This window comes from Mchenga conophoros, linkage group LG19 (genome assembly GCF_057382185.1).
Source record: "Mchenga conophoros isolate Kocher_MC1m ecotype Shallow Benthic linkage group LG19, M_conophoros_male_GT1.1, whole genome shotgun sequence".
Lineage (NCBI taxonomy): Eukaryota > Metazoa > Chordata > Actinopteri > Cichliformes > Cichlidae > Mchenga > Mchenga conophoros.
Window position 1 is genome coordinate 21,592,417 of NC_140544.1, and position 25,257 is coordinate 21,617,673.

The following is a 25,257-nucleotide window of genomic DNA, read 5'->3' on the forward strand; positions in this document are numbered from 1 at the left end:
ATGAAAAGGAAATGGTCCAAAAGGAAAAGAGAGAAGGAGGAATTGAAATCGCCTTATTGGAAAAGCAGTTATGAGACACATTACTTTAACAGATAATACTCCCATATCTGACACCTCTCACAAGAAATCTCTTTACTTGCCAATTCTCTCAGGGTTTAAGGTTAGACTCTATTTTAGCGCTGCCCGGTTTGTCGGCTTTTCTATAACTAAACATGTTCATAGGGCGCTCCTCTTTCATTTTTGTGATCCTGGTGATAATATCAAATCAGAAAAAAACATGGGTGTGGATTTTTGGCAAGTCTTTGTGCTGGCTCACGACTTACGCGCACTGAATGAGACACTCTACGGTGGATCTTTCACATTTAGCGAGTTCTAAACCGGAGGTGAAGATCACAATCCGTATTTCTGAAGCTAGTATATTGTATGAGTGGTGACAACTGTATTCTCTCTAATTCCTGAGTGTCTAATTTTGCCTGCAGCAGATGGTTTTATTTGGCAGTCTCCATCACAAGGTGGCAGTCCATCCGAGGTGCATGTGACCTTGTAGTCAGTGATGTGAAACAGTGTAGGTGGCTCAGTGACTCTGTACATACAGAAATGTGTTTGGTATCCAGGAAACCACACAGGTTTCAGGGTGCGGTTCAGCCCAACGATACAAAGATGTTTTCACAGTGTTAGTAGATGTGACTGAATGCTGGGAAGAAACTGGTAGTTTGTATTTTGACTTGATGATGACATAAGCTGCAACTGTGCTGCCATGCATGTCCATGCAGCAGCAATGCAACCACACCTATAATACTGTGAAACTTGTTAAAAAGTGATGTAAGGCTGAAACCGTGCAGCAGGGTGAAGACATTCCTGCTGCTTTCACTCACCAAGTTTGGAAATGTGTGTGTGTGATAGATATAACTGACATCTTCCAGTCATTTCAAGCATGTTGTTTTTCTTCAGCAAGGTATCTAGATACTGTGACTAGTTTCAGTATTAGCCTCCAGCAATGTAGCGTATCTCATAGCTCACTCATTCATAATTGCAGCATGGTGCTGGGTTCACACTTTCTAGCCTTCAGAACAGGGGCAAACTAACTACAATACCTAACAATATAAAGAAAACCAAATCCTCTTCATACTCTCGTGGCCAGTTTATTAAGTATATCTCTGCAACTGATTGCTAATGCAGAACATATCAACCAATCACATGGCAACTCAATGCAATTAGGCACAGACGCAGTGAAGATGATTTGCTGAAGTTCAAGAAAGGTAATTTAAGTAATTTTGACTGTAGCATAGTCAAAGTTACCATGAAAGGTTTGAACAGTTTGAGAAACTGCTGATCTTCTAATAATAATAATGTAATAATAATGTGTATGTGTTAGTCCCCGTAGGGAAATTACTCCTCTGCATTTAACCCATTCACCCAGTGAAGCAGTGGGCAGCCACCAGTGCAGCGCCCGGGGAGCAGTGGGTGGGTACGCTACCTTGCTCAGGTGTCCGTCCCTCAGGGTAGCCGTTCATCAGGGCAGCGGTTCTGGGATTATCCCACACAACCATTTTTTCAATTTGCAGAAAATTGTCTGGTTAAATGCAAATTCAAAAAATGATGACTCTTTTTACCCAGGTATGCAGAAGAGCATCTCTGAACACACTTGTAATAAACATTGCGCAGACACGAGGTGCCGCTCGTGTCTAAGAACAGGAAACTGAGGCTAGAATTCAGGTTCAAGTTCAGGTAGCTGGTGGCGAAAGGAATTGTAGTTACATACTTTGGGCCCCTTAGTTAGGCGTACTTTAAATGCCCCAGCCTACCTGAGCATCGTTGCCGACCATGTCCGTCCCTGCATTAGCACAGCTTATAGCCGGATAACACATCATGTCACGAAGCTGAAATGATGTCAAAGGGCCAGATCCCAGTCCAGTAGAGCACCCGTGGGATGTAGCAAAACAGGAGATTTGCATCATGGACAATGACTCCAATATCAAGTAAATATGGGAAGAATAATAGTTACAGTGTTTCGACATGCTGAAAACTACATATTCAAATGTGAAAAGCTGTTAACTCGTTCCCTCTGCAGGCATGCTGATGCATAGAAATATCTTCTGCACTGCACGTGTTCCAGCTTCCTCCTGAGCAAAAGCTCATCGGTATGAACTGGGAACACCTGCTCCCTGCTCCCGGACATTAAAGCCGTGGCTGGCACTCCATTCTGCCTCATGTTCATCTACACCCATACACACCCTGCACCACTGATCTCACTGATTTGCACAGCTCATTAATTTTGTATATGTCTACGTTAGTTTAATAAATTATGTTCTTAAACTGACAAAAATCCTTTTGTCATGGCCTTAAAGGCCAAATTGAAACAAATGGAAAAAATACTGGCCCGTACCAGTGCTACTGCTCAGCCTCCCAGTAGCTGCACCTATGGTATTAATTTGAAATTCCCGACTTTCTTTTTGAGTTATCTCATTCACGAGCTTTTCAAAAGACTTGCCCTCTGAACTTGACCTATTAGAGGGCAAGCCCAGGTGACATCTCTCTCAAGTTATCACACGCACAAAAATGGGCGGTCACGCCCGCTGCCATGCACGGTGATGATAATACTCGAGGCCTTTCAGACTGTGCAGTAAAAACAGTAAAAAACAATTGTTTCTGTACATTAATAATGCTTAAAATTGCTTTGTATCAATTCCAGCTACACTGGTTTACCCATTCAGTACACATTTATACTGCTTATCCATGCTAAATAATAGACTTGAAAGTAAAGTGATACAGACAGTATCATATACATACACTAAGCTGTAACACAGATGTCACCAATTAAACTAGCAGATGTGCTTCATATGTCTTTCCTTAATATAAAACACATTAAATTATTGTGCCATTAACCACACTACTTAAACTCTACACACTACTTACGAGAAGGTTATCAACAGATTCATTTACTTTAATAATGTTTTGCATTCATTTTCCTGTACTGACGCTCCCTGGCTCTTATTTAAAAGCAGACACATAACTCTCCCCTGAAGCAAAAGCACAAAAACTTACATAATCCATCTTAGGAGAACAAACGAGACGAAAATACCACAAACTCACACCATGTGTAGTGTTTTGTTTATTGCAATTCATGAACAGAAAGAGGGAGTTGAGAATCTGTCACGCGCAAATGAAGACTTTCTGCAATATTTATCCAAGGGATTAAAAAGATGAATGCGGCAGGGCGATTCGGCTCTACGAACAGCGAGCCCTGCAGGGTCTGTTAGGCCCTACGATGTACAACAGGTAATAAACAAACACAGTAACAGTCATACAGTAATACTAGGATGCACATTCTTACAGAATGACTTGTCTGAAGTCTTATTCTTTCTACAAGCTACGCTACTTTGTTCATTAATGGCAAGAAATATAATACTTCAAATAATGGGTCATCTCTTGGAAAAATAACAGCAGGGTTACTTCTTTGAAAATAATAATAATAAAAATCTTGATCGTAGAGATTTATACAGCTTATGCAGCCTCATTTGACCTCCTTCAAAAAAGAAAACACAAAATCAGTCCCAGGAGGGCTTCAGTGGCTTGAAACTCAAAGGACTTGAATGAAAAGAATAAATACAGGTTTGTCTGCAGCCCAACCTTCCTTAAACTTCACTAAGACTTCATGTATATAACTGGGTCAGAACATTTGTTATGTATTAGCACATCATATATTATTATCCAGATTCTGACATACAGTTTATTTGCTCAGTTCTGAAAAATCATCAACAATCGGCTCCGACATCCACATTCCCACCTTCTAAACATCATATCGGGACTTTTTTCCCCTCTTCTCCAAACAAAATAGATTTTTCCCCCTCCACATGAGGAATGTTGTCAGGTGGCCAAACTAAAAATATGGCATTTGTAAAACACAGATTTATTGGCAACGTGCTACAGAGCACCACCTGTGTCTGCAGCACCCACGGGGTGAAATTCCTAAGGCTGTCAGCACGTCACAGTAAAGACCTGCACCTCCCTTACCCACAATGCACTTTTTTGCACACCTGAGAATCCCATTCTGATTGTTTTTTTTCTTTAAAATGAGCATGCATGATCAAAAACATTTGTTGGTCAGGCTGTTTTGTGGGTAAAATATTAGAAAATTTAAGACATTTATGTTTTAATCTATTGACATTTATCGTGTTCATATACATTTAGAAATGTGTAAACATTGCTGGTGTGCAATATCATTAATGTGGGAATGCTTGATGTGTTTTGTGCTCCTGCAGCAAATACATTTAACACATGTCTAGGCAGCATTTGTAGTCAATGAATCATTCCTTGTGTAGCTAAATCTGATCCAGCTAGCGCAAAGGGGAAAAGCAGAGACTTAGGAGAAGATCTGGAGCAGAAGGCTGGTTGTCTCAGGTACGGACACACAAGTGGGGAAGAGAAAAGAGGCTACAAATAATACTGTGGTTGATGGTCAGTGTCGAGTGGAGAAAAGAGGTGAGGCTGAGGGGACAAAAGGCTCAAGGCTGGGTCACTGCACTGGGCTCCTTGTCATAGATGTAGCTGCCCACACCACCAGTGTTCACACCTGGAAAAACCACAGGGACACAGCAGCGGGAGTCAGGGGTTAATCAAGAGGGAGAGGCAAAGCTACGACATGAGCAGGACAGGTTGCGACGCATTTCCTGTATTTTTAACCTCGGAGTGGAGGAAGCTTCTGTGAAGCATACAAACTTATGATGAAACAACTGAAATGTGTAACATGTGCAGCTCAGACATTCTGCTTCAAGTGTAGCTGATAACTGGTGGGTTGACAGCACCCCCTAGCGGTTACCTTTGGGCCCAAAGAGAACAGCATAGCATGGTTTGTGGCAGTAGGGCTGGCCATCATGCTGTAATGTGAAAAGAAAAGAAAGATTAACACGACCATAGCAATAAGAAAAAGGGTGACAGCTCTCATTTCTGCTTTATTTTAGAAAGATTAGTTAATTTACTTCTGCAAATGAGCAGATCTACTTGTTGTCGGTACACCCGACAGTTCAGACACCCACATCTTTGGAGTGGGGGAGGAAAACCCACGCAGGCACATGCAAGCACCACACACGGTGAGGCGATGGTGCCTACCACTGTGCTGCCCCCATATCAAATCATTTCTTCTTTATTTGTGTAAAGCATTAACTGCCATACTGTTAAGACTGTCTAATATTTTTAAACCAGTGAGTGTTAGACAAGCTTTTTAAGGGCAAACTTGACAATTCAGATTTGGATTATATGTAGCAAACCTGCTAATTTAAGAGATTTTAGGTTAGGAATACAAAGAGTACGTTCTTGTCATATTCAAGATGTTTTGCCTCATTTTCTTTTCGACACTTCTTTTCTCAACTCTTCAGTTTTTCCACTTTTCTGTTCTGAATTCCTTCCGCCAAAACACCCGTTTTTCTCACCTCTGCGTGGCTGCCAGCAGCAAGAGTCTTGCTGCACCTCTCGCAGCGCAGACAGGGGCGATGCCAGTCCTTGCCCAGTGATGTCACCTTCTCGGCTACGGTGGAAAACACACACAAATGTATACAACCCTGGTGACACACTGTAGCAACCACTTCGCAGATTCACACCTTCTTGCTCAGACACGTTTCTTAATACCCCGTTTCCTGGAAGCGTGAAACTACTTACCGAAATACACCTTCTTGTTGCACCGAGGGCACAGGTTGGCCTCCCCAGAAAAAGTGGTGATGCTGCCAGCTGTTGACACATTACAGGCACATTACAATAGTGGCAAAGCAAAGGGGAACGGTTAAATAAATGACCACCTGTTTTCCCAGGTGTAAAATTTAGTCAACTAATAACATGGGGTAATAAAAATAAAAATGGACCAAGTGCTAAGCAGCTTTTACACACTTCAAGGGAACAATATTGAGTAAAGACACTAATGCTGCTGATTTAGATACTCTGGTTGCCAGTTTTAAACACCTTCCTGCAGGAGCCAATCATTTGGTCTGCTGCAAACAGCAGATGGAGTCAAAAGGCAAAGACAACATGCAACACCTTGTTCCACATGCAACACCTGACCTTAACTACTTTCCTCTTTATATTTCAAGAAACTTTAAAACCTTCTTTCAACTTTCCTGATTTTGAAATGATACGAGTTCACATCTTCATATCATCTACTGCCCAAACGTAGCTCTCACATAATGAAAGTTTACAGAAATGCCAAACAACTGAATCCACACTATTTAAATACTTTTGCATCTGCTCTTCTCTGACACATCTAAAAAAAAAAAAATCCCCTTCAGGCCTCAAGAGACTTTGCACACCGACTTTCTTATCACTGAGTCAGCCGCTTCTTGCAAACACCCAAATCTTCATCGGGTGGGGAGAAAAAAACCCAAAAATCCTACCAGCTGAAAGAGCCACAAATTTGCAGCATGAATACACTTTCCTGTTTACCTTTTGATGGTGCCTTGGGTGCGTAAGCACGCTTCTCTTCAGCTTTGGAGGCTGAATCCACGCTGGTGGGAGACCCGTTGTTGTTGGCAGGGGTATCATACACATACGAACCTGCTCCACCAATGTTCACACCTGCAAATGTATAAGAGTGAAGTGAGGGGTGGACTTTGGTGGCGAGGTCAGTAACAGCAACACAGAAATGCAAAGAAATGTGGAAAAACAAAACAGATTTATTTTTCCTGATAAATCAACCAATTTTCCATATATCTTATTTATTTATTTCATTTTTTTGCTTATTTATGTGCTTATTAAGACGTGATAACATTGTGTACAAAGACCTGACAGGAACTCAAGTAGGTGAAGTTGACTTGCACTTCACCTTTTGGCCCAAAGAGGGCAGCATAGCATGGTTTGTGGCAGTAGGGCCTTCCGTCATGCTGCAGGAGAAAGAGAAAAACACCATGACTTATGGATGAAACAAACTGATACAACATCCATATAAAGGACAAAAAAACATATACTGACGCAAAAGGGAAAACTGGGCGTGACATTTCTGAGAAGTCATATTTCTGACACTCCTTTCTGATGTCACATTTTTAATTTTGGTCTTTTATTTAGGTGTATGAAAAGATGGAGTGACTATATCCAAAAATGGAGCTGACTCCTGTTCATTTCCCCCCTTCACCTCACTTCTTCCTAATGATGATGTCACTGTCACAGGTTACTTTGATGACAGTGGCCGTATCCAAGCAACAGGCCTGTGTTGATAAATTCACGCCACACTTCACAGTGAGCCATGTGTCTGCATATGCGGGAGCGCTGTGAGTTTCCACTTGAGGAAGGGGAGAAAAAAAAAAAAAATCTAGTCAAAAATGGCCTGTTGCTGATGCATGCTGGGAATGTGGCGGTCAATGCAGGAGCATGTGACCAGCCTGGGTAGGGGATCAGGGCTGAGAGCCAGGGTGGCCACTGGTCCAGAGCTCAATGCCCATAGATGAGAAGAATCAAGTAATTCAGCAGGCTAGGTGCCAGGCTCAGAGTGGTAGAGGTGAAAAAAACAGAAAAGACCCCACAAAAACAGGCATTTGCCGTTAAACAACGCACATACCCACAATCCCCTCTGCTTTGGCCACATGAGCTCCTTTTCTAAGAGCAAAAAAAAAAAAAAAAAAAAAAGCCTGCTCTTTCAGCTTTAATAATGTATCAACCGGGACAGGATCAGCTACTGTTAAAGCAGCCACACACTCCTTTCACGCTTCCTGTTAAACACTTACGAGATCCATGAAGGTAGGGGTGCCGATGCCAGGCTATGAGTAAGTGACTTTCTCAGAAAACAAAGGGCTCCTCTGTCAAGAGTGTACTGTTAACAGCCTCATGTACAGAGTCCTCCTATGGCACCAGACATTACCCATCCAGAGCCAAAGAGACCCTGAAACTGGATTATCCATAGCAGAACGACCCACTCTGTTCCCAGCAGTTCAACTCCTACATCCTGAAGTTTAAATCTGTCTTTTCCATCTATTCTTCTCAAATTTCTATTCTTTCCTGACCTTTTTTTAATCCTCCTGTTATGCTCTGTACCTCAACAACTTCTCACTGTTGCGCTGGACTGGAGGTGCCATGTGAAACAGTAAAAGGAAGGTGGATTAACTTCAGACTTCTCACATTCCTTTATTTTCCCTCATTTTATACACAGCACATGTTGCACTGTAGGTGTTTTAGGATGACAGGTTTCCAGCATTTCAGCATTTTCCCCCAGACAGTTTCACCTTCTTTACTGCAAGTTGCTTAATTTCCATTCGGTTAACCCTCATTCATTTCATCAGCGCCTAAATTTGCCACATTTACACACATTCAAGGTCCAATGTGGAGACTTTTCCCATTAACTCTTTGATTGCTGGTCACTGCATGAACCAGAGAGAGCTGCTTCCTTCCTTTAGCCCACAGACAACTGACCGCACTGGGCTTCATCCTGTCCCTTTAACTCCTTTTAAAGAAGAAGTTCACAACCCTCTGCATACCAGGTTTTAGATGACATCAAACCCTCTCCCAGGCAATCCCACAGTCCCTTTACATTTTTTAAAAAAAAAATATGAACTGTCACATGGACTGGTTCGGGTTTGGATGCCGTCCATGGAGAGAGAGGGAGGACGGAGAGGATGGTGGGCAGAGAGAGTGCAGGCCTCAGAGAGACTGTGTGACTACTACATTACTGTAATCACAAAGAGATTAAAACAGCAGAGCTGCATCCTTTGCGGTCTGCAGGGAAATTGGTTTTGTGTACAAAGAGGCTGAGATCATATCCTCCTTAACCAAAGCGAGAGACTCAAAAAGGTGTCTGAGTGACATCCAAGAAGGTGAAATTGAATTGTTGGCCGGCCTATGAAAGGCAAATAAAAAGGGCGAGATAAGAAAACCCCCAGGGTGAAGGTGCCAGATCGTGAATAGTCAGGGGAAACTACAGCATGCTGAGACATGATAGAGTGGTTTGGTTACACAAGACTGAGAGGAAGGATCTGAAAGCGACTCATCCTGCAGGACTAAAGAGGGTCAAATTCCCATGGGGACAAAACATATTGACAGATGCAACCAGACATAAAACAAGGAAGGAAAAGGGACATCCCCTCAGCAGTTTCCTGCAAAAATTACAAAAGGTCAGTGAAATAAACTCCCCCAAATACAAAGCTTCTATTTGAAAAGACTGTATTCTTTAAGTTTAACGAGATTTTAAATATTTGAGGTTAAGACACCTTTTTTAAGTTTCCCTCAAAATGCAAAAACTCCCTGTGGAAAAGCCAAACGTCTTGTGTCAATTAGTAATGTTGCAGACTTGATTCTTTCTGGCCACCTGTACTGTGCTGCCATTATTATTTGCAGAAAAAAAGGCTTAACTACTGGAAATGGAACTTGCATTAACAGAAAACTAGTTCATAAATAGCTTATCGGTCGCTATTAAGAGGACAACTTTAATTAGAGTAATTCACATCAGTGCTGAGTGCCATATCACTGTCCCGCCTGCAGATACAGAGCCCCCCCAATTCAATTACATTGCCAGCAGAAAGTTATATTTTAGCAACAAATAAAAATAAAAGCAGAAGTGTCACAAATGTGAAGCAAACTACAAAATAATCTTTCTTCCATATTAATCAGTTTGAAAACCAGATTATTCCTGTAAGCTGTTTGGCAATAATAACCCCACGTTTGTTATTCATCAAGCAAAAACAGTCCTCTGATTTAAACTTCTAACATGCCAAAATTGGCCACTTTACTGTGGCACTTCATGAATTTCTGTGAGCCATTAGAGCAAAACACTTAATGGAAAACTAAACAGAAGAGATTAACAGACGATGGGGGAAAATGCTTAGCTGAAGAACCAGATAAGAATTTGCACGCATGTAGATCAGCAGCACACAGCAGCACCGTTAGCTCTTACTGACCTCAGCGTGGCCCCCGGCGTTCAGCAGCTTGTTGCAGCGGTCGCATTTGAGGCACAGTTTGTGCCAGTCCTTCCCCAGTGATGACACCTTTTCAGCTGCACAAGAAAGACAAAAAACAAAGAAAGAAGAAGTGCATGAGTGCAACCACGGGCATAAAACAACATTTATATAGATTACTTGAAACAACGGCCTTTTATTTTCCCCATCAGCTGTGTTGGGCTTTGTGCGTGCTGTTCAATCAGTCATCGCCTGGAGGAATGACGTCCCTCATTGCTTCACTCTCCACAATAACCTCGTACTGTATCTCTGTGGCCCGATTGAAAACCTGTCAACATGCCAACTGGGGATGAGGGGAGAGTGGGGGGTTGGTATAGGAGGTGGGGAGAGTGGGAATGCCTGTGTACCGCACAGGATGCTGTGATGATGTCACCGAAGGATAGACGGACAGCTGTGTTAGTCCCAGACCAGCGTTAGCAGCAGGGGGTTGCCAACATCTAACCCAATTCTTTTGTGTTACACCCACAAACACACAAACACCCATCCCCCGATTTACAGTATACCCATCCTGCTGGATGCGGTCCTCCAACTGCATTTCCATTACCCCCCCACCCCCTCCCCCGAGTCATCCAGTCGAACTGGCCCTGTAGACAAGCCAGGGAGCCTTATTATACACTTTCCAATAATAAATCACCACTGCTTCAACACAATGAGCCCTAAGGAGTCACAGAGGCAGCAGAGGAAACACCTTCCCTTATCAAGGCAGGGCACAAATAGCCGGATACGGGAATCTGCTTCCTTACATACCCAAGACTGGAAAAAACACAAACATATGCACATCGGGCATGCATGCATTCCTTCTGATGTTGTTTTCTTCCTGTGCTATAAAACCAGGAATTCAAGTTGTTTTAGGACTTAAGAAATTTGAGATGTTGAGTCGTGAAACAGTCCTTTTGCTACATATGATGAACTACTACAGGAGTTAGCTTGGCTAGCTAGGTGAAGCTCACTGACAAAACATCTGTCTGAATTCGCAAACTTCCACTAGGATACTTTGATATGGAAGCCCTGCTTACTAGTGTAACGCATGATTTTACCGGGTTGTGTGCATTTAATGACAATCACAATAGCAGCACTGTCTCAGGCTGGAACAGATTGTCTTCTGACCAAACCTCATTAAAGTTATAAGTTTTTGCTTTATGAAGGCATTTCTTTATTACATCTAATTGAAATCAGAAGAGCACTGTGGTCACGTGTCAGCAACAATTTGAACAATAATAAAAACTAGACTTAAGATACGAAGACTCTCGACTTTGAGAAAAAAAAAAACAAGGAAAGTACTGAAAGCACTTGTCTATTTTTATATCCAATCCAATCCAACTTTATTTATATAGCACTTTTAAAAACAACAAAGTTGACCAAAGTGCTTTCCAATAATAAAACAGAGATAGCAGTTAAAACCATACTTTAAGCATACAATGAAATCAATAAACAAAACAAATATATAATTGAAAAAGAAGATAAAAATAAATCAACATGAGTAGAATAAACAATAAGATATACAATGAATAAGATTAAGAAAGTAAAAAGATTAAGAATGACCAACAGCTGACTAAAAACTGACTACAAACTGGCTCTGATAACACTCCTAGAAGGCCTTTGAAAAAAAGTGTGTTTTTAAAAGTGATTTAAACATTTCAAGTGTTGGGGCCTGCCTAATATGGAGGGGCAGTTTGTTCCATAGTTTGGGGGCCACAACAGCGAAAGCTCGGTCTCCTCGGTGTTTCAGTCTCGACATGGGGACAGCAAGGAGTGACTGGTCAGATGATCTGAGAGACCTTTGTGGAGTGTATTGGTGTAAAAGGTCTGACAGGTAAGACGGAGCCAGGCCATTTAAAACTTTAAAAGCAAGCAATAAAATTTTAAAATGAATTCTAAAATGGACAGGCAACCAGTGTAAGGAGGCAAGAACAGGGGTAATGTGCTCACGTTTGCGTGTCCCTGTCAACAGGCGAGCAGCAGCATTCTGGACCATTTGCAAGCGTGATAGTGAAGCCTGATCAATACCAATATAAAGTCCATTACAATAATCAAGGCGAGTGGTCACAAATGCGTGCAAAACTCTCTCCAAGTCACAAAAAGAAATAAAAGGTTTTACTTTAGAGAGCTGCCTCAACTGAAAAAAGCTTTTTCTCACCACTGTATTTACTTGTTTGTCCATTTTAAGAGCTGTGTCAAATTTTACTCCAAGGTTGGTGACAATTGATTTGACACACGATGTAAGAGGACCCAAGTCAGATGGAGGGACACCAGGTCCATTCGGCCCAAATATAATGACTTCAGTCTTCTTTTCGTTAAAGTTTAAAAAATTCAGAGCCAACCATGCTCTGATATCCTTAAGACATTCTAAAATAGGCCTGAGGGGGTTAAGGTCATTGTGTTTCATCGGTAGATAAATTTGACAATCATCTGCATAAAAATGAAATGAGACTTTATGTTTTTTAATAATATGGCCAAGGGGAAGTAAATAAATACTAAAAAGAAGGGGCCCAAGGATGGATCCTTGAGGTACACCACATGGGAGGGGGACGGAAGATGAATGAAATTTACCAAGTGAGACTGAAAAACTTCTATCAGAGAGGTATGACTTAAACCACTCCAAGGCAGTGCCTCTAATTCCAACATGATGTTCTAGACGATAAATCAAAATATTGTGATCTACTGTATCAAAAGCTGCTGTGAGATCCAAAAGCACAAGTAAGACAGACTTCCCAGAGTCAGCAGTTAATAAGATATCATTAAAAACTCTCAAAAGTGCAGTCTCTGTGCTGTGAAGTGCTTTAAAACCAGATTGAAATACCTCAAAAATGTTTTGACTCTCTAAAAAAGTCTGCAGCTGTGAGCACACACAAATTTTATATCACTAAAATTTATTAGTATTTGCAATGATTGCAAACTTCCATATGACAAAAGAGTAAGTTCTGAGCCTTGTGTATCTGTGCGTCCTACTCATTTTGGAAGCAATAGCACACCTCAGGTCATGATGCACTGCCTTTCTTCTGGAAATGCTGTTTGAACCGACCGTCTTCTGTTAATTTTTCTACAGCGTCTTTATATTTTGGGCTCGTCTGATTAAATCAACTTTGTTCTTTGGATAACCAAGTTAAATTTGATTTGATTTGATGCGAATGACAAAAATTAGATTTGGACTTTGGTGTGGAAAGGATCGCTTTGGGAGATCTGATTACACCCTGCTGAGGTTTCCACTTACAAACAGTTTCACTGGCCATTACAACAATGAGACAAAAAGGGCAACAACAAGGCCCTGGAGAATAGTGGAAAGAGGGGGATGCAGAATGATACATGTGTAGCTGCTGCACATACATGTGACAGAAAGATTTGCATGGACACTGTAGCTCCTTTTGATGTTTCAGCTTTAACTCTAGCAATACTTCACAGGAAAGACCTTTTAACCTGTTTTAACCTGTTTGCAGGATTAGCGCATGCATTTTCAGGTTTCTTTCACATCTTTACAGTATCTTGAGATGATGTTTGAAGAGAGTGCAAATACAACCAATAAGGGTTCTGCCTTGTCTGTATGAGCGTTTGATTTGTTTCATCATAAATCTGAGGACACGAATCTACTTCTTGACACGTAATTCAGTGTTAAAATAAGCTGCATAAATGGGCTACAGGTAGCCTGCCAGGGCAGATTCATGAATACAGACACACCTCCAGACAGATCTGAAGTCAGTGTATGAATGGAAACGGACGTCAGAGCCTCGCCAGCATGTCCTTGTTCCTCTATGAGTGACTGTCCACTGTTTGAAGGCTCCCTGATTTAAAAGCCGGCTGCTGTTGTAAGAGGAGTGAGCTTGTCTCTCTCTGTTATGTGATGGGGGAATATAGAGTGGGGGAGTTATAGAGTGGGGGGAGGTAGAGGGGATCTACATCCCCCGAACACTAAAATAAAGCTAGATCATTTGGATTTGGGTATGTCATTTGACAAGCATGTCAAAAAGAAAAGGAGAAAAAAAACCCCACATTTAAAATAAATAAATAAAAGTTACATAATGACTGCGCCAAGGGACGATAGATGGTCTCAGTATCCCAAAATAGTAACAGTGTGGGTGCAAATAAAGCAAATAAAATGCCATCGCATTTTCCTCTACCTGGTTACGGCAACAACATTAGGGTAAATGCACCCACTTGTGTAAACAAGCAGGCTCCTCTCCGGATACTCACATTTACACTGTCAACACCGACGAGAATGTGCCAAATCCTTTTAGCCAGACTGTCTTCTCTCACGACAACATGCGATTTGCTTCACTCAAAAGCACACACAAAAAAAGGATTCCACCATGACTTGATGTAAACAATGGAAGTCCTTAAGGAAATCACTGCTGAACAGTGGTGGAGCACCTCACCTGACATTCCTTTCTGCTTTTGCTTTATAGCTGAAGTAATGCCAACAATTCATGGCTTCTAACTGCGTTGAAATAGCCGGGGGCTGAAAACAGCGGGGTGAAGAAACACCACTGTCACACAGTAGATTGCAAATATTAATGAGTGTGACTGCTGCCTAACCCAAAACACAGCAACTAAATTAAATGTGACATAAGATATAGTGACATGACACCAAGTCTTGAGCTTGCATTTGATAGCTGATCTAAGAAACTTAATACGTGGTCCAAAGAAATGAGGCCATTGGCAAGAGACCTTTAGGAGTGCCAAAAATCAGCCTTTGGTGCAAGAAAGATTTCATTGGCGAGTTAAACACCGACACCAACAGGCTTCAATAACAGATTTATGAATGCATATATAAGAGATTTACCTTGAGCAACACCCTCAACCTCTGGGCGACCGCTTTTAATTACAGGGGACATGCTGCCTGGTGGAAGGCAACCTGTCTTTAAACAATGGCATTCAACATGCTGACTGCAATCACTCTCAGGCAGATTAGTGAAGATTTTTGAGGCTACGTCCACACTGATGTGTTTTCGTTTGAAAACGCATCGTTTTCTCTCCGTTTTGGCCTCCACACTGACAGTCCACACTGAGATGCCGTTTTCGCACAAGGAAAACGCACCGTTTTGAAAACGCTCTCAAAAACGAAGCTTTCGCGTTGCAGTGTGGACAGCGAAAATGCAGACTTTTGAAAACGATGACACGTGTTAGTCATATGATCCAGTCGTGTGACCAATAAAACTAAGATAGCGGAGGGCATCATACAGCAGTTTTGTTTGCGTTCAGTTTTGACAGCCCTATTAAAGCTTAATATCAGTATGTACATGCTCCAGATAGCTTTTCTTCAAATTCTTTAACTCTCACTCGCTTTTGCAACTTTGTACTTTTGTGTTACTCGCAGCAACAACTCCACCTCATTGTTAGTCCATTTAAAAAACTCGGTGCTTTTCTTCAACATTCTGCCGCGACGTTTCAAAGAGCCGGAAAGTAAATAAGCGGCAAACAGAAATGAGGCAGGTCGAATCTTCTTGCGTTTCACGCATGCGCAGTACTGGAACGTAAGCGTTTTCGACCATTTCAATGTGGACGTGCAACTCTGTGAAAACGACTGAAAACGCTAGTGTGGACGCGGAGCGTTTTCAGACCAAAACGCCATTTTCAAATCTATCCGGGCTAGTGTGGACGTAGCCTGAATTTCTGAATTTCTTTTTTAACTGACGTTCTGGATGACCTCTGAACTCTGTAAGTAGTTATTGTGACCCAAACTGATAGCACACTGGCTCCGTGCTATTGCCATTTTACTGCCATCTCGGCACACCAACATCATTTTGAAGACACCAACTGACTGAACGGTCGCAGACCTTGTCTCCATCTTTGAAACAACCAGTTCAAAGGCAACAAGTTCATTGCACATGGTCACAATAATTTGGTCACTTTCCCCAGTGCGACTGTAACATAAGGCTGCCAGTGGAACTGGGTTACTCTTTTATGTTGAAGAAGGAAAATAAAAACAGAAAGGCCCACAAACAAGCATCAACCAAAGACAGCTGCAATAATAGCCTGGCAAAATATCTCAAGGGTGGGAACTCGGTATTTGGCAACGACCTCGTGTCCCAGACGTCAGTTATTTACTGCAAAGTATTTGCATTCAAGCATAAAAAACAAAATCTCTTAATTTGTTGAACTTAGAAGTGAAAATAAATTTCTCCATGCAGATGCAGTCCTGACAGAGATGATGCTACTGCGGGAACACCGAGCTTTAAATGAGAAAAAGTGCTGGACGGAGGTCATCACTATAACCATATGATACCTGCACCACTGTAAGCTGCTTAACTTCATTTGTAAATTCCTGGTCTAAGCTCTTCAGTCCGCGCTCGGTTGCCCTGATTGCATTGTCAATATGGTTTAAATCACCGAGTGAGCCTGCTGCTGATCCCTCTTCTCACTGATTTATGCATTAGTCAAAGTAAAGGAGACAAAACTCGAGATACAGTACTGCACAACCCATGACCCATTTATAAAGAAATTACAGCACTAACATCCTCTCCAGTAGATCCCCAACCCAATAATCTGGTCTTATTGTTTTATTAGGAGTCACAGCATCATTATTCTAACTTTGTGTCTAACTTTTCCCCGGGAAATTGAAATCATAAGACCTCTAATGCAGAGGATAAAAACAGCAATTCAACATCAAGTAGATTCAGGATGTCTGAAAACAAATTACTTGTGTGATTGAGTTTCAGCTGGTAAGAATATCTGCTCCACTTGCAAACACAGTAGTACCTCAGAGAACTTTAAGCAGGTTATAACTTGATTTACCTTGTTTGTTCAGCTACAAGATGCCATTATGCACCAGACTGCATTAAGGCCGAACGCTGTTATGCTCAGACAAAGTTCCTCAGCCTATAAAGGGAGAGGCACCGGAGAAGGCCTGCAGCAAATGGTCTACAAACATCGGGTAATTGCACAGAACATTAAGCAACAGGACTTTAACAAGGGGTCTTCAGAAGAAATAAGCATTAAGGGGCCATTTCTCCAAATGACTTAATCACAGTTGCTTGATTGTCAACAGTAATGAAGGAGCTGCATCGAGACACCAGAGCTGACGACAGCCTGATGTACTCACCCCGGGTCAGGAGGAAATTTGCCTAATTCTGCTGCCTAACTCGGAGTCATAACAGATAAAGGGGCTCGACGTACTGAAAAACATTTACCCAGCTGATCTCCCACCATGCAGTGCGGGAGGAATGTCAGCCGGGGGGGGGGGGGGGCAGGCTCTGGAATCGCATATGGGTGCTCTCTTATCACTCAATAATTCAATCAGGGTGCAGTGGGGGGAAAATCTAATGTGTTTGACAAAGAGGAAGACAACAGGGCCACAGCTCTGCATGCAGCTGGAGCTCATTTCTGCAATGAGATTTAAAAAAAAAAAAAAAAAAATGACTGTACCGGGTCCTGGTTTGTATGTTTAGGAGAACTCTACAGCATCAAAGCCAAAGGTATATAAAAATCGGCGGTTTGAAAGTGCTCTGAATTAGCTTGACGCAGCGTGCAGACATCAAATTAGTAGCTTATTTACATTTTTGCAAGTGATTAAGCGATCAAGTCTTTCGTAATGGTCATGATGTAACCGATGTTATTGTAAATATCTTGAACTCATGGCTGCCTGGCTTCTGTTCTGTTGCACCTTCTGGTAATGTGGACCCATCTGTTCAGCTTTTCCCACAATAAAGCCCTATTAAACACACTTACAAACCAAAACACACACACACACGTGCGCACGCAGAGACACACACAGACACACATACTCCCTCTCCATCCTTTTTCTCATTCCTTTCATCCATCAGTGACAGCTGAGTCCACGCGGGTGTTTCGCTTTTTTGGCTTTTGTCGCAGCAGCACGATGACTGCATGTCCTAATAAGCACCACACACCTGACTGGCAGAGTAAAGGGCCCCAAAGGCAACGTTGGACTCAAGCGTGAAGGGTACACAGAGGGATGTAAGAAAGGAAAAAAATAAGCAGCCTGTGTTTCCTCCTCTGCATCCTCTTACTGTTCAGCTCTCTAAAGTACAAATACCCTCAAGGACTTGTGACCTTTTACTCAACTTAAAGACAATGGGCATTCATTTGCACCCACAGGGGAATTAAGCCTCACAAGTGACTTTGGGGGCGTTTTAAAGTAAGGAATGTGTTCATTTGTGGCATCTTTATCCTGCCTAAGTGGAATCAAATTGTTCTAGTAACTTGATAGAGCTGTGGCCATCAGCAAGTTTTCTTTAAAATTTACAATCATGTTAAGGAAGGAAGCTCTGAGGGATAATTTGTTAAAAAAAAATCCATCCCCACTTGACAAGAAAATAGTTTTAAGACTGTCCAGTGCTATATCTGTTTAAACTAAAACTAAGCTGACCCTGGCACTGCTGTGTCGAACATCATAATTGATCTGTTCAGGATGAATGTGTGTCTGCAGTTCCCTGTGGTGCTCAGTGACAGCGCAGGGTGGAGAGCCATGCTAAAGAGAGGGTAGGAAACACTTTTTTGGACGAGTCTCCTGTTGGCTGATGCAACCCCATAGCAAAACTTAACTCTGGAGGTCGTCTGTCGCCTCAGCCAAGGCGAGGTTTCCTCCCCAGGCTTTCTCCCTTTCTCCCCTCCCTTTGTGAATAAAAAAAGGCAGACCGCGTGAATCCTGTTGACTGACGTAAATGGACTGCAGTTGACTCGCATCCTGTCTGGGCTGGTCAAAGGAGCCGCAGGCAAAGCACCCTCACCGCAGTCCGTCTCAGTGACATGCTCACCCTCCCCAAACCCCTACGCATGCTTACCCCTACACCACATTTCTTCTCTAACCAGTCAGGACACTTAGCCCAGCTTCAGGGTTTTCTAAAAGATCTATTCTGCATGTACAGCTTAGAGTAGCGGGCAATGCATTCAGAAGTGTAGGCAGGATCACTGAAATTTCTTTAGCTCCAGCCAGAGGTAATTTTGATAATGAAGCCCTGAGGGAAAGAGACATCATATGACGGAGGCAGAAAATGTAGCAGCTAAGTGAAATCATCTGAGCTGTGTAAAGTGGAGTATTAAAACAGAAGAGTGTGGTGTACTGGAGTGCCTCGATTTAAAAGTGCACAACACTTTTAAATTGACATGTGATTTTTAATAACAAGGACCCAGTGGTAACATCCACAATAACACCAGCATTAGCCATTTGGGGCAGCAAATGTATCTGTAGTGGCTACTTTTTGGTTAACACGAACAGAAAAAAAGAAATTTGATATCCACTGGCAAAATGTGCAGTTCCTACAGCGATTTAAATCAAGCCAATCCATATAAACCCATGTTAAAATGACTTCTTTCAATTATATTAGGGCTAAACTTAAGCATGATCGGGGCACGGACACTTTGTCTGGGAGGTTGATGCTAGCTGTGTGCCAGGCTTTTAGAGCATTTCAAATATGGCAAATATGGCTTCCTCTATGGTTAATTGTAATAACAGCCCATCCAAGAAATCTGTACTCCTGTTACACAGGCTAAAATTCTAATGTTTTATATCGTTGGTCTTTTATATTTAGCACCAATAGGCAGTGTGAACACATCCTGTTACCTAACAAGCATATAAATTAGTAAATATCATCACTTTTGGCTCCAGATAAACCTGAGATGACCAAAAACACTAAAACGAGCAAAATGCTAATGGCTTCAAAAGAGCCTTAAAACAATGGGTGACATCATGGGGTTATCGCCATCTTTTATATACAGTCTAGTGTGTTAGTGATGGTCTAACTAGGTAAGACTAAGCAGCTACAAGTCTAGCCCACTTACTTACCGATTTGCTATCGAAAGCTAACTTTCATGTTTCGATCCACTGTTGTCATAGAAACAGTGGGTGTTTTGGTAGCTGGTTGCAGACAGGGCAAAAAGATTATTTTCAAACAGCTCCAAATAAAACTCAATCTACTGAAAACTGTTGAATTTCTCAGACAAACTTGGATTTTCTGATATATTAACCTTGAGTGACAAATAAGTCACACGGTTCATGTACGTCATGCCTGTTTCTCTTGCACTCTATCATATTTTGCTTCTGAACTTCTAACAGTTTTTCCATCTCACACAAACAAAACCTGTTATCCAACTATACCTCATATCTATATGATTTACAATCTATCACCTAGTGTTCTGTGTTTTATCAGCCTCCAGTTTTTACTGGAAACCTGCCACGTGACTGCACATGTACTCTCTATGTATAGAGGGCTTCAACATAGCGATACGTTTAGAACATAAATACAACAAATTGTGCTTGCTGAACAAAATCTATTTGTAAAAAAATATAAAGAAGGTGTGTTGTAATAATGCAATCTCTAGAACGAATGTAATGAGCAAGCTATTTGGGTGAAATGCACACATCCACCTTTGTTTCCTCTGTGCCGTTATGTAACAGGTCGCACTGCTGGAAGGCTTGACCTGTGTGGGGAGGTGGGGTAGTGGGGAGCTCAATTGTCAGCACCCAGCTTAATGCCATCTCCATTAGGGGATCATATTTGTGCCTCAAAAAGGCAGAGAAAAGGGACTCTCATTGAGTGGCACACAGGAGCTGATAGGTTATGCAATGGCACTGAACAAGAGGCAACAACTCAAGAAATGATGTTACATAACTGAAAAGGCACATTCACACAGCCCACTGGGCAGCCAAGTGGAAAACAGGGTACTCTAGCGTCGACAGAGAAGAGGTGAGGGGGAAAAAATAGGGGTATTGTGTAGCTGTTTGGGGTAAAAGCGGGGTTTAAAAAAAAGATGGTGTGTGGGAAACAGTGCCCTGGTCTCTGTGGTCAGACTGAGGAGACGAAAGTATTCGGTCTCACTAGAAGGACAAATGTACGGAGAGACAGAAAGAGCCCTGTGTGAACAGAGATGTCCTTTCTCATTATAATGCATGAAGCACTTTGAGAGTCTCAGTTTAAATAAAGGCGAGCCATCTCACCCCATTTCCCCCGGTCCTTGTAGTTTAAAGAAAAAAATAAACCGGGAAGAGGAATTCAGGGCCTGAGGCATTGCTGACCAAAAAAGAGGAAAGAGAGCCAGAGTGAGAAAGACTACTGAATGAAAGAGAGAAAAGGGAAACTCGCAGCAGAACACCATTAGTTCCCATTAAGCTCTCATTTGTTCAGTTAGCTGCACAAAGATGCATTGCTCCCGTTTGTTATGAACAAGAATTGCATCACTCGGCTGAACTTGGGTGCTCGAAACAAGCTCAGCGAGCCGTTTTGTCCTCCTTCACACGCCAACAGTGTCAGCAAATAGTGCCCCGTGTATTATGAGCATCTCCATACCACAGGAACTAACAGACGCGTCACCGCAATGTGGACGCTGAGAATTTTAGTAAGCAAGCCCTGCAATTAAGAAGTGACCATCTCTGAGATGTTTGCATTCTTTTAATACCAGCATCAAGAGCAGCTTCCTTTTTCTGCTACTGCTTATTTGGGTTTCTTAAAAATAAGCCTTCGCTTTTAGGCTGCAGAAGCTTTAAAAGTAGAGAAAACGTTCCAACATGTGCATCGAGTGGCAATGAAATTGAACTGTCACCACCGGAAGACAGCTGTCCTTTAAAACTGAAAGGAAAATAATAATAAAAAAAATCTCCTTTTCCCCAAACCGAAAGAATTTCCATCCCAGACTGCGGCTCACCGAGGCCACTTGAAATAATGTTCCCAACCCCCAAAGTCCTACAGTGGGACTCAGCCAATCAGCAGGAAGACCAGGTGGGGAACAGCAGGGTGGGCCCATCTATACAGCACACCACAAACCATCACCAAAAGAAGAAAAGGGGTAGAGCAAAATAAGATGGAAAATAGACAATTTTCTCCATCAACAACACATGTCACGGTGCATTTCTAAAGCACAGAGTTTTTATTTTCCACTTTACACCCCCATTCATGCCTTTCCCTCTGACTTTAACAGTTTTGCAGAGCTGAAAATTGATCTCTGCTCTGCATTTTTCATCACTCTGCAAAACCAAATGGCTGAGAGGAGGGCGTGTGTAGGTGGAGCCACTGAGCTCATCTACAATATCTGAACTTCATCACTGACACGTTGACGCTCAGCCTGTGGGCAGCTAAACTCTTCTCCCTCCCTGACCTCTCCCTTGTCTCGTCATAGTTTTCACAGCCTCCCTTGAAATGGCTAAAACTTTAATAATACCTCCATTCACACCTCCCCTGATCTCCTTCGCTGGATGAGTGCAGTTAATTTAGTACGCACTGGCTTCCAGTAGGCCTACGCCGTCATCTTCATTGCTCTCCACCCAATAACACACCCCAACCAAAAATAACTCCGCTAGCCTGGATCTCAACATGTTACATAAAAAAACATCACACATCACTAAGGAGCTGTGACTCACCTACTGCAGCGCATTACGGGTACGGTGCATAAAATTTGTATTGGAGGAAAATAAATCTTATTTGTGCTGATATTATTCCATGCCGATGACTCTCGGGACCCATAGGATGAGCAGCAGCTGGGATATTCACTGCCACCCGTGTTACATAAGAGGACTTCCATCCACTAACATAATTGGTTTTGACCCCCGTAACAGCTCAGATGTGTGCTGTGAAGTGTACAACAGATCGGTACCCAAGATTTTTTTCCCCCCAGCATGCAGTCAAACACAAACACAGAAATACTCAGAAGTTCAACTGCATAACAGCAATAAAAACAAACTGAGGAGTGAGCATGCCAAGTGCAGCTTTCAGATGTAAATGCTCTCCTTTAATCCAGCGCTCTGCGCATAGATTACTTTGCACTGTAAACATCTGTTGCAATGAATATAAGGTGCGATCACTCTCACTGTGACCGAGTCGAAGCTCACGGCTCAAGTGGGTGTCTTGTTTTCATATTTTTATTTACAAAGATGTGAAAGATGCATTTTTTCAGGTTTTCATCCCACTGACGCAGCATGATGTTGCTCCGCTCCTCTCTTGAGTGGGCAATCTCAGCATATGGCATTTCTGCACTCTTGGCAACGGCCTGCATCAGCCAACTCTCCAAAGCCAACTGCCAGGCTTGGATGTTTACCAAACACAACAAATTAAAAATGCCACAGATCAGTGTTGAAATAAGATAAATCATTCATCCAGTCTTGTGTAGACAAGTGTAAACAGGGCATGTTTCCATTCACATAAGTTAGAAGCGTTTAGTGTACAAAAATAAAATCTATTAAATGTTTGCACTTTGTTTGCACTTATTGGGTCTTTTGTTTACACTAACCCCACTTTCACGTCAGCTTCTAGGTTTATCAAAGTATTTCTCTGTGAATCATTTACTTTGTCAGCAACCTTTAGTCTAATAAGACATGTTAGGAGGTTTAGCTGAAGGAGATATTCCTTTACACATCATTATACATTAAGTTATACAGTTAGCTACAGTTTCACAAATTCTTCAAACAAAATACACCCAGTTCGTGTTTACATTCAGAACCTCATTTAAAAATCAGCCATTTTTAGCAAATGAGTGTAAATGCTAGTGCTAGGTCAAATGTTTGTTTATTTCCAATGAATGGACTTTGAAAAATATCAAAAATAGTTTATATCCCATTCAAAGCACCGCTCATGGGATTTCTAAATTAAGAGGATTAATGTAAAAATAAAAATTACATTGATTGTTGTGATGAGTATATTTAGCTAACGAGCCAAAAAGTAATTTAAACACGCTGGATCCCTTAAACCGGGAATCACTTACCGAAATACACCGTCTTCTCACACTTAGGACACTTTGAGGCCATTTTTGAGTGTGGTGGTTCGAGTGAAAGTGATGTGTTTTGGTTGTCCGCAGCGGTTTCTACTCTCTAATCGTCCTCTAGCTCTGCTCTCAACAGCAAGTGCCCCGCTCCGCTCACAGAAGCTGGAGCATCTATTCAGCTAACGGCTCGTCATTTACATAGCTCCGCCCCCCCACGCTATGAAAACACTCCTAATGCCCCCTTCAAGAATGGTGGGAAATGTCACAATTTCACGACAGACTGGTAAAAACGCCGAAGTTTTCAGTGAATTTTCCGAAAAGCTCTACTGAAAATTGTGTAATTTGCAGAACTTATACGTTGCATCCTACACTATATGAGCTTAGACAATTAGACAGATGTTACTTGTTCGTCACTGAAAGTGCACTTTGATGCTTGTGTGCTTTTGTATTACAATTTCTGGCAACATAATTCTTCATAAAACAAAACAAAACAGCAACTAGTCAACATCTTTATCCTGTTTAGTCACATGAATATGGATTGAATGTCTGGGGAAGCTTTTCCCATGGTAAGTAAAATCCATTGATTTTAAATTGTGTTCCAAACAATGTGTCTGTTTAATGTGTGAGTGTTGAAAAGTTTGTCTCTTGCTGATGTCAGGATTGGGATGAGGCTTTGTTACTTTAGAAATCTGAAAATCCTACTTTAACTATTGAGTTTAGCTACCTAGTTGCTTACTGAAAAACTATGCGGATGCTTTTAAGGAGCTTTATTTTCTTGATTACCTTTATCTTACTAAAGAGGCAGTAACCCAGCTTCTAGCTTTGCACAATCTGGAATCCTCTGGGTCTCCTGGACGTCCCTGTAGCCAAAGCAAAGACAAAAGGTGATCCATGCTTTAGGGATCACAGCTCTGATCCCTTATAAGAACCTGCCTGCGGAAATCAGCCTTGCTGAATCTCCCTTAATTTTTTTTATATTTTTATTTGTTTCAGCTGCTTCCCTTCATATGCTTTCTGTTTCTTCTAATTTTTACCCAGTTATCATATCTTAATTAACTTGTATTTAATTAAGATAAGGGGGGTTGTTGTCTCTCATGCACACTTTAACTTTAAACACGGCTAAATGACATGCTGTATAATCTGCTTTCTTTAAAACATGTTTCAGCTTCAGAATCTTTCAAGCTTGATTTTGAGTTTTAAGTCTTACGAGCTGTCCTTAAAGGCAACCGCCTTCTCTATGGGCCAGCCTGTCTGCCATAGTCAGTCATGTTCAGGCGGGAATGCTTTTGGGCAAGTGGTGGGCCAGTCCACTGGGGCAAACGCACTCCCACTTCCTTTTCCCTATTTCCACAGGAGGAGTAGGCAGTGGTTGGATGAATCACAATGCTTTCTTTCAGAGTGAGTGACTCGTAGGAATTTGTTAGGCAAAGGAAGATGCTGCTGAAACGTGGCTTGGGTGGATCAGCTTTCCCTTTAGAAGGCTTCCTGGCTTCATGACAAATTAGGCCCACTGAGAGTGATAGGCTGAGCTGGAAAGCAGTAGCAGAAGTTCACACAGCCCAGGATGACATGTAGCTGTTGCCCTCACTTATGATGACTTATTAAAACACTCAAGAGATTATCACTTCCTCCGGCAGAGTGTCTGCCTCTTTCCAATCTTGGGAGTAACTGAGATCATCACATTCACACATTG

General features: G+C 42.0%; 1 protein-coding gene across 1 annotated transcript; it reads right to left on the reverse strand.

Annotated features, from left to right (window-relative positions):
* Positions 1-3,089: 3,089 nt before the first annotated feature.
* On the reverse strand, positions 3,090-23,738 carry crip2 (cysteine-rich protein 2). Its single transcript, XM_085256834.1, has 8 exons — positions 23,565-23,738; positions 9,867-9,961; positions 6,809-6,866; positions 6,430-6,561; positions 5,656-5,724; positions 5,430-5,524; positions 4,820-4,877; positions 3,090-4,573 (listed from the first exon to the last, which is right to left on the reverse strand). The coding sequence occupies exons 1-8, from the start codon at positions 23,605-23,607 to the stop codon at positions 4,506-4,508; spliced, it is 618 nt and encodes a 205-aa protein (XP_085112960.1). The 5' UTR covers positions 23,608-23,738; the 3' UTR covers positions 3,090-4,505.
* Positions 23,739-25,257: the final 1,519 nt, after the last annotated feature.

Coding starts and splice junctions, on each gene's coding strand:
- crip2 (XM_085256834.1), bottom strand. CDS start 23,607: ATGGCCTCAAAGTGTCCTAAGTGTGAGAAGACGGTGTATTTCG. Junction 6,562..6,808: donor TGCCCTCTTTGGGCCAAAAG/GTGAAGTGCAAG, acceptor ATACATTTGCAG/GTGTGAACATTGGTGGAGCA. Junction 5,725..6,429: donor ACCCAAGGCACCATCAAAAG/GTAAACAGGAAA, acceptor ATGTGTCAACAG/CTGGCAGCATCACCACTTTT.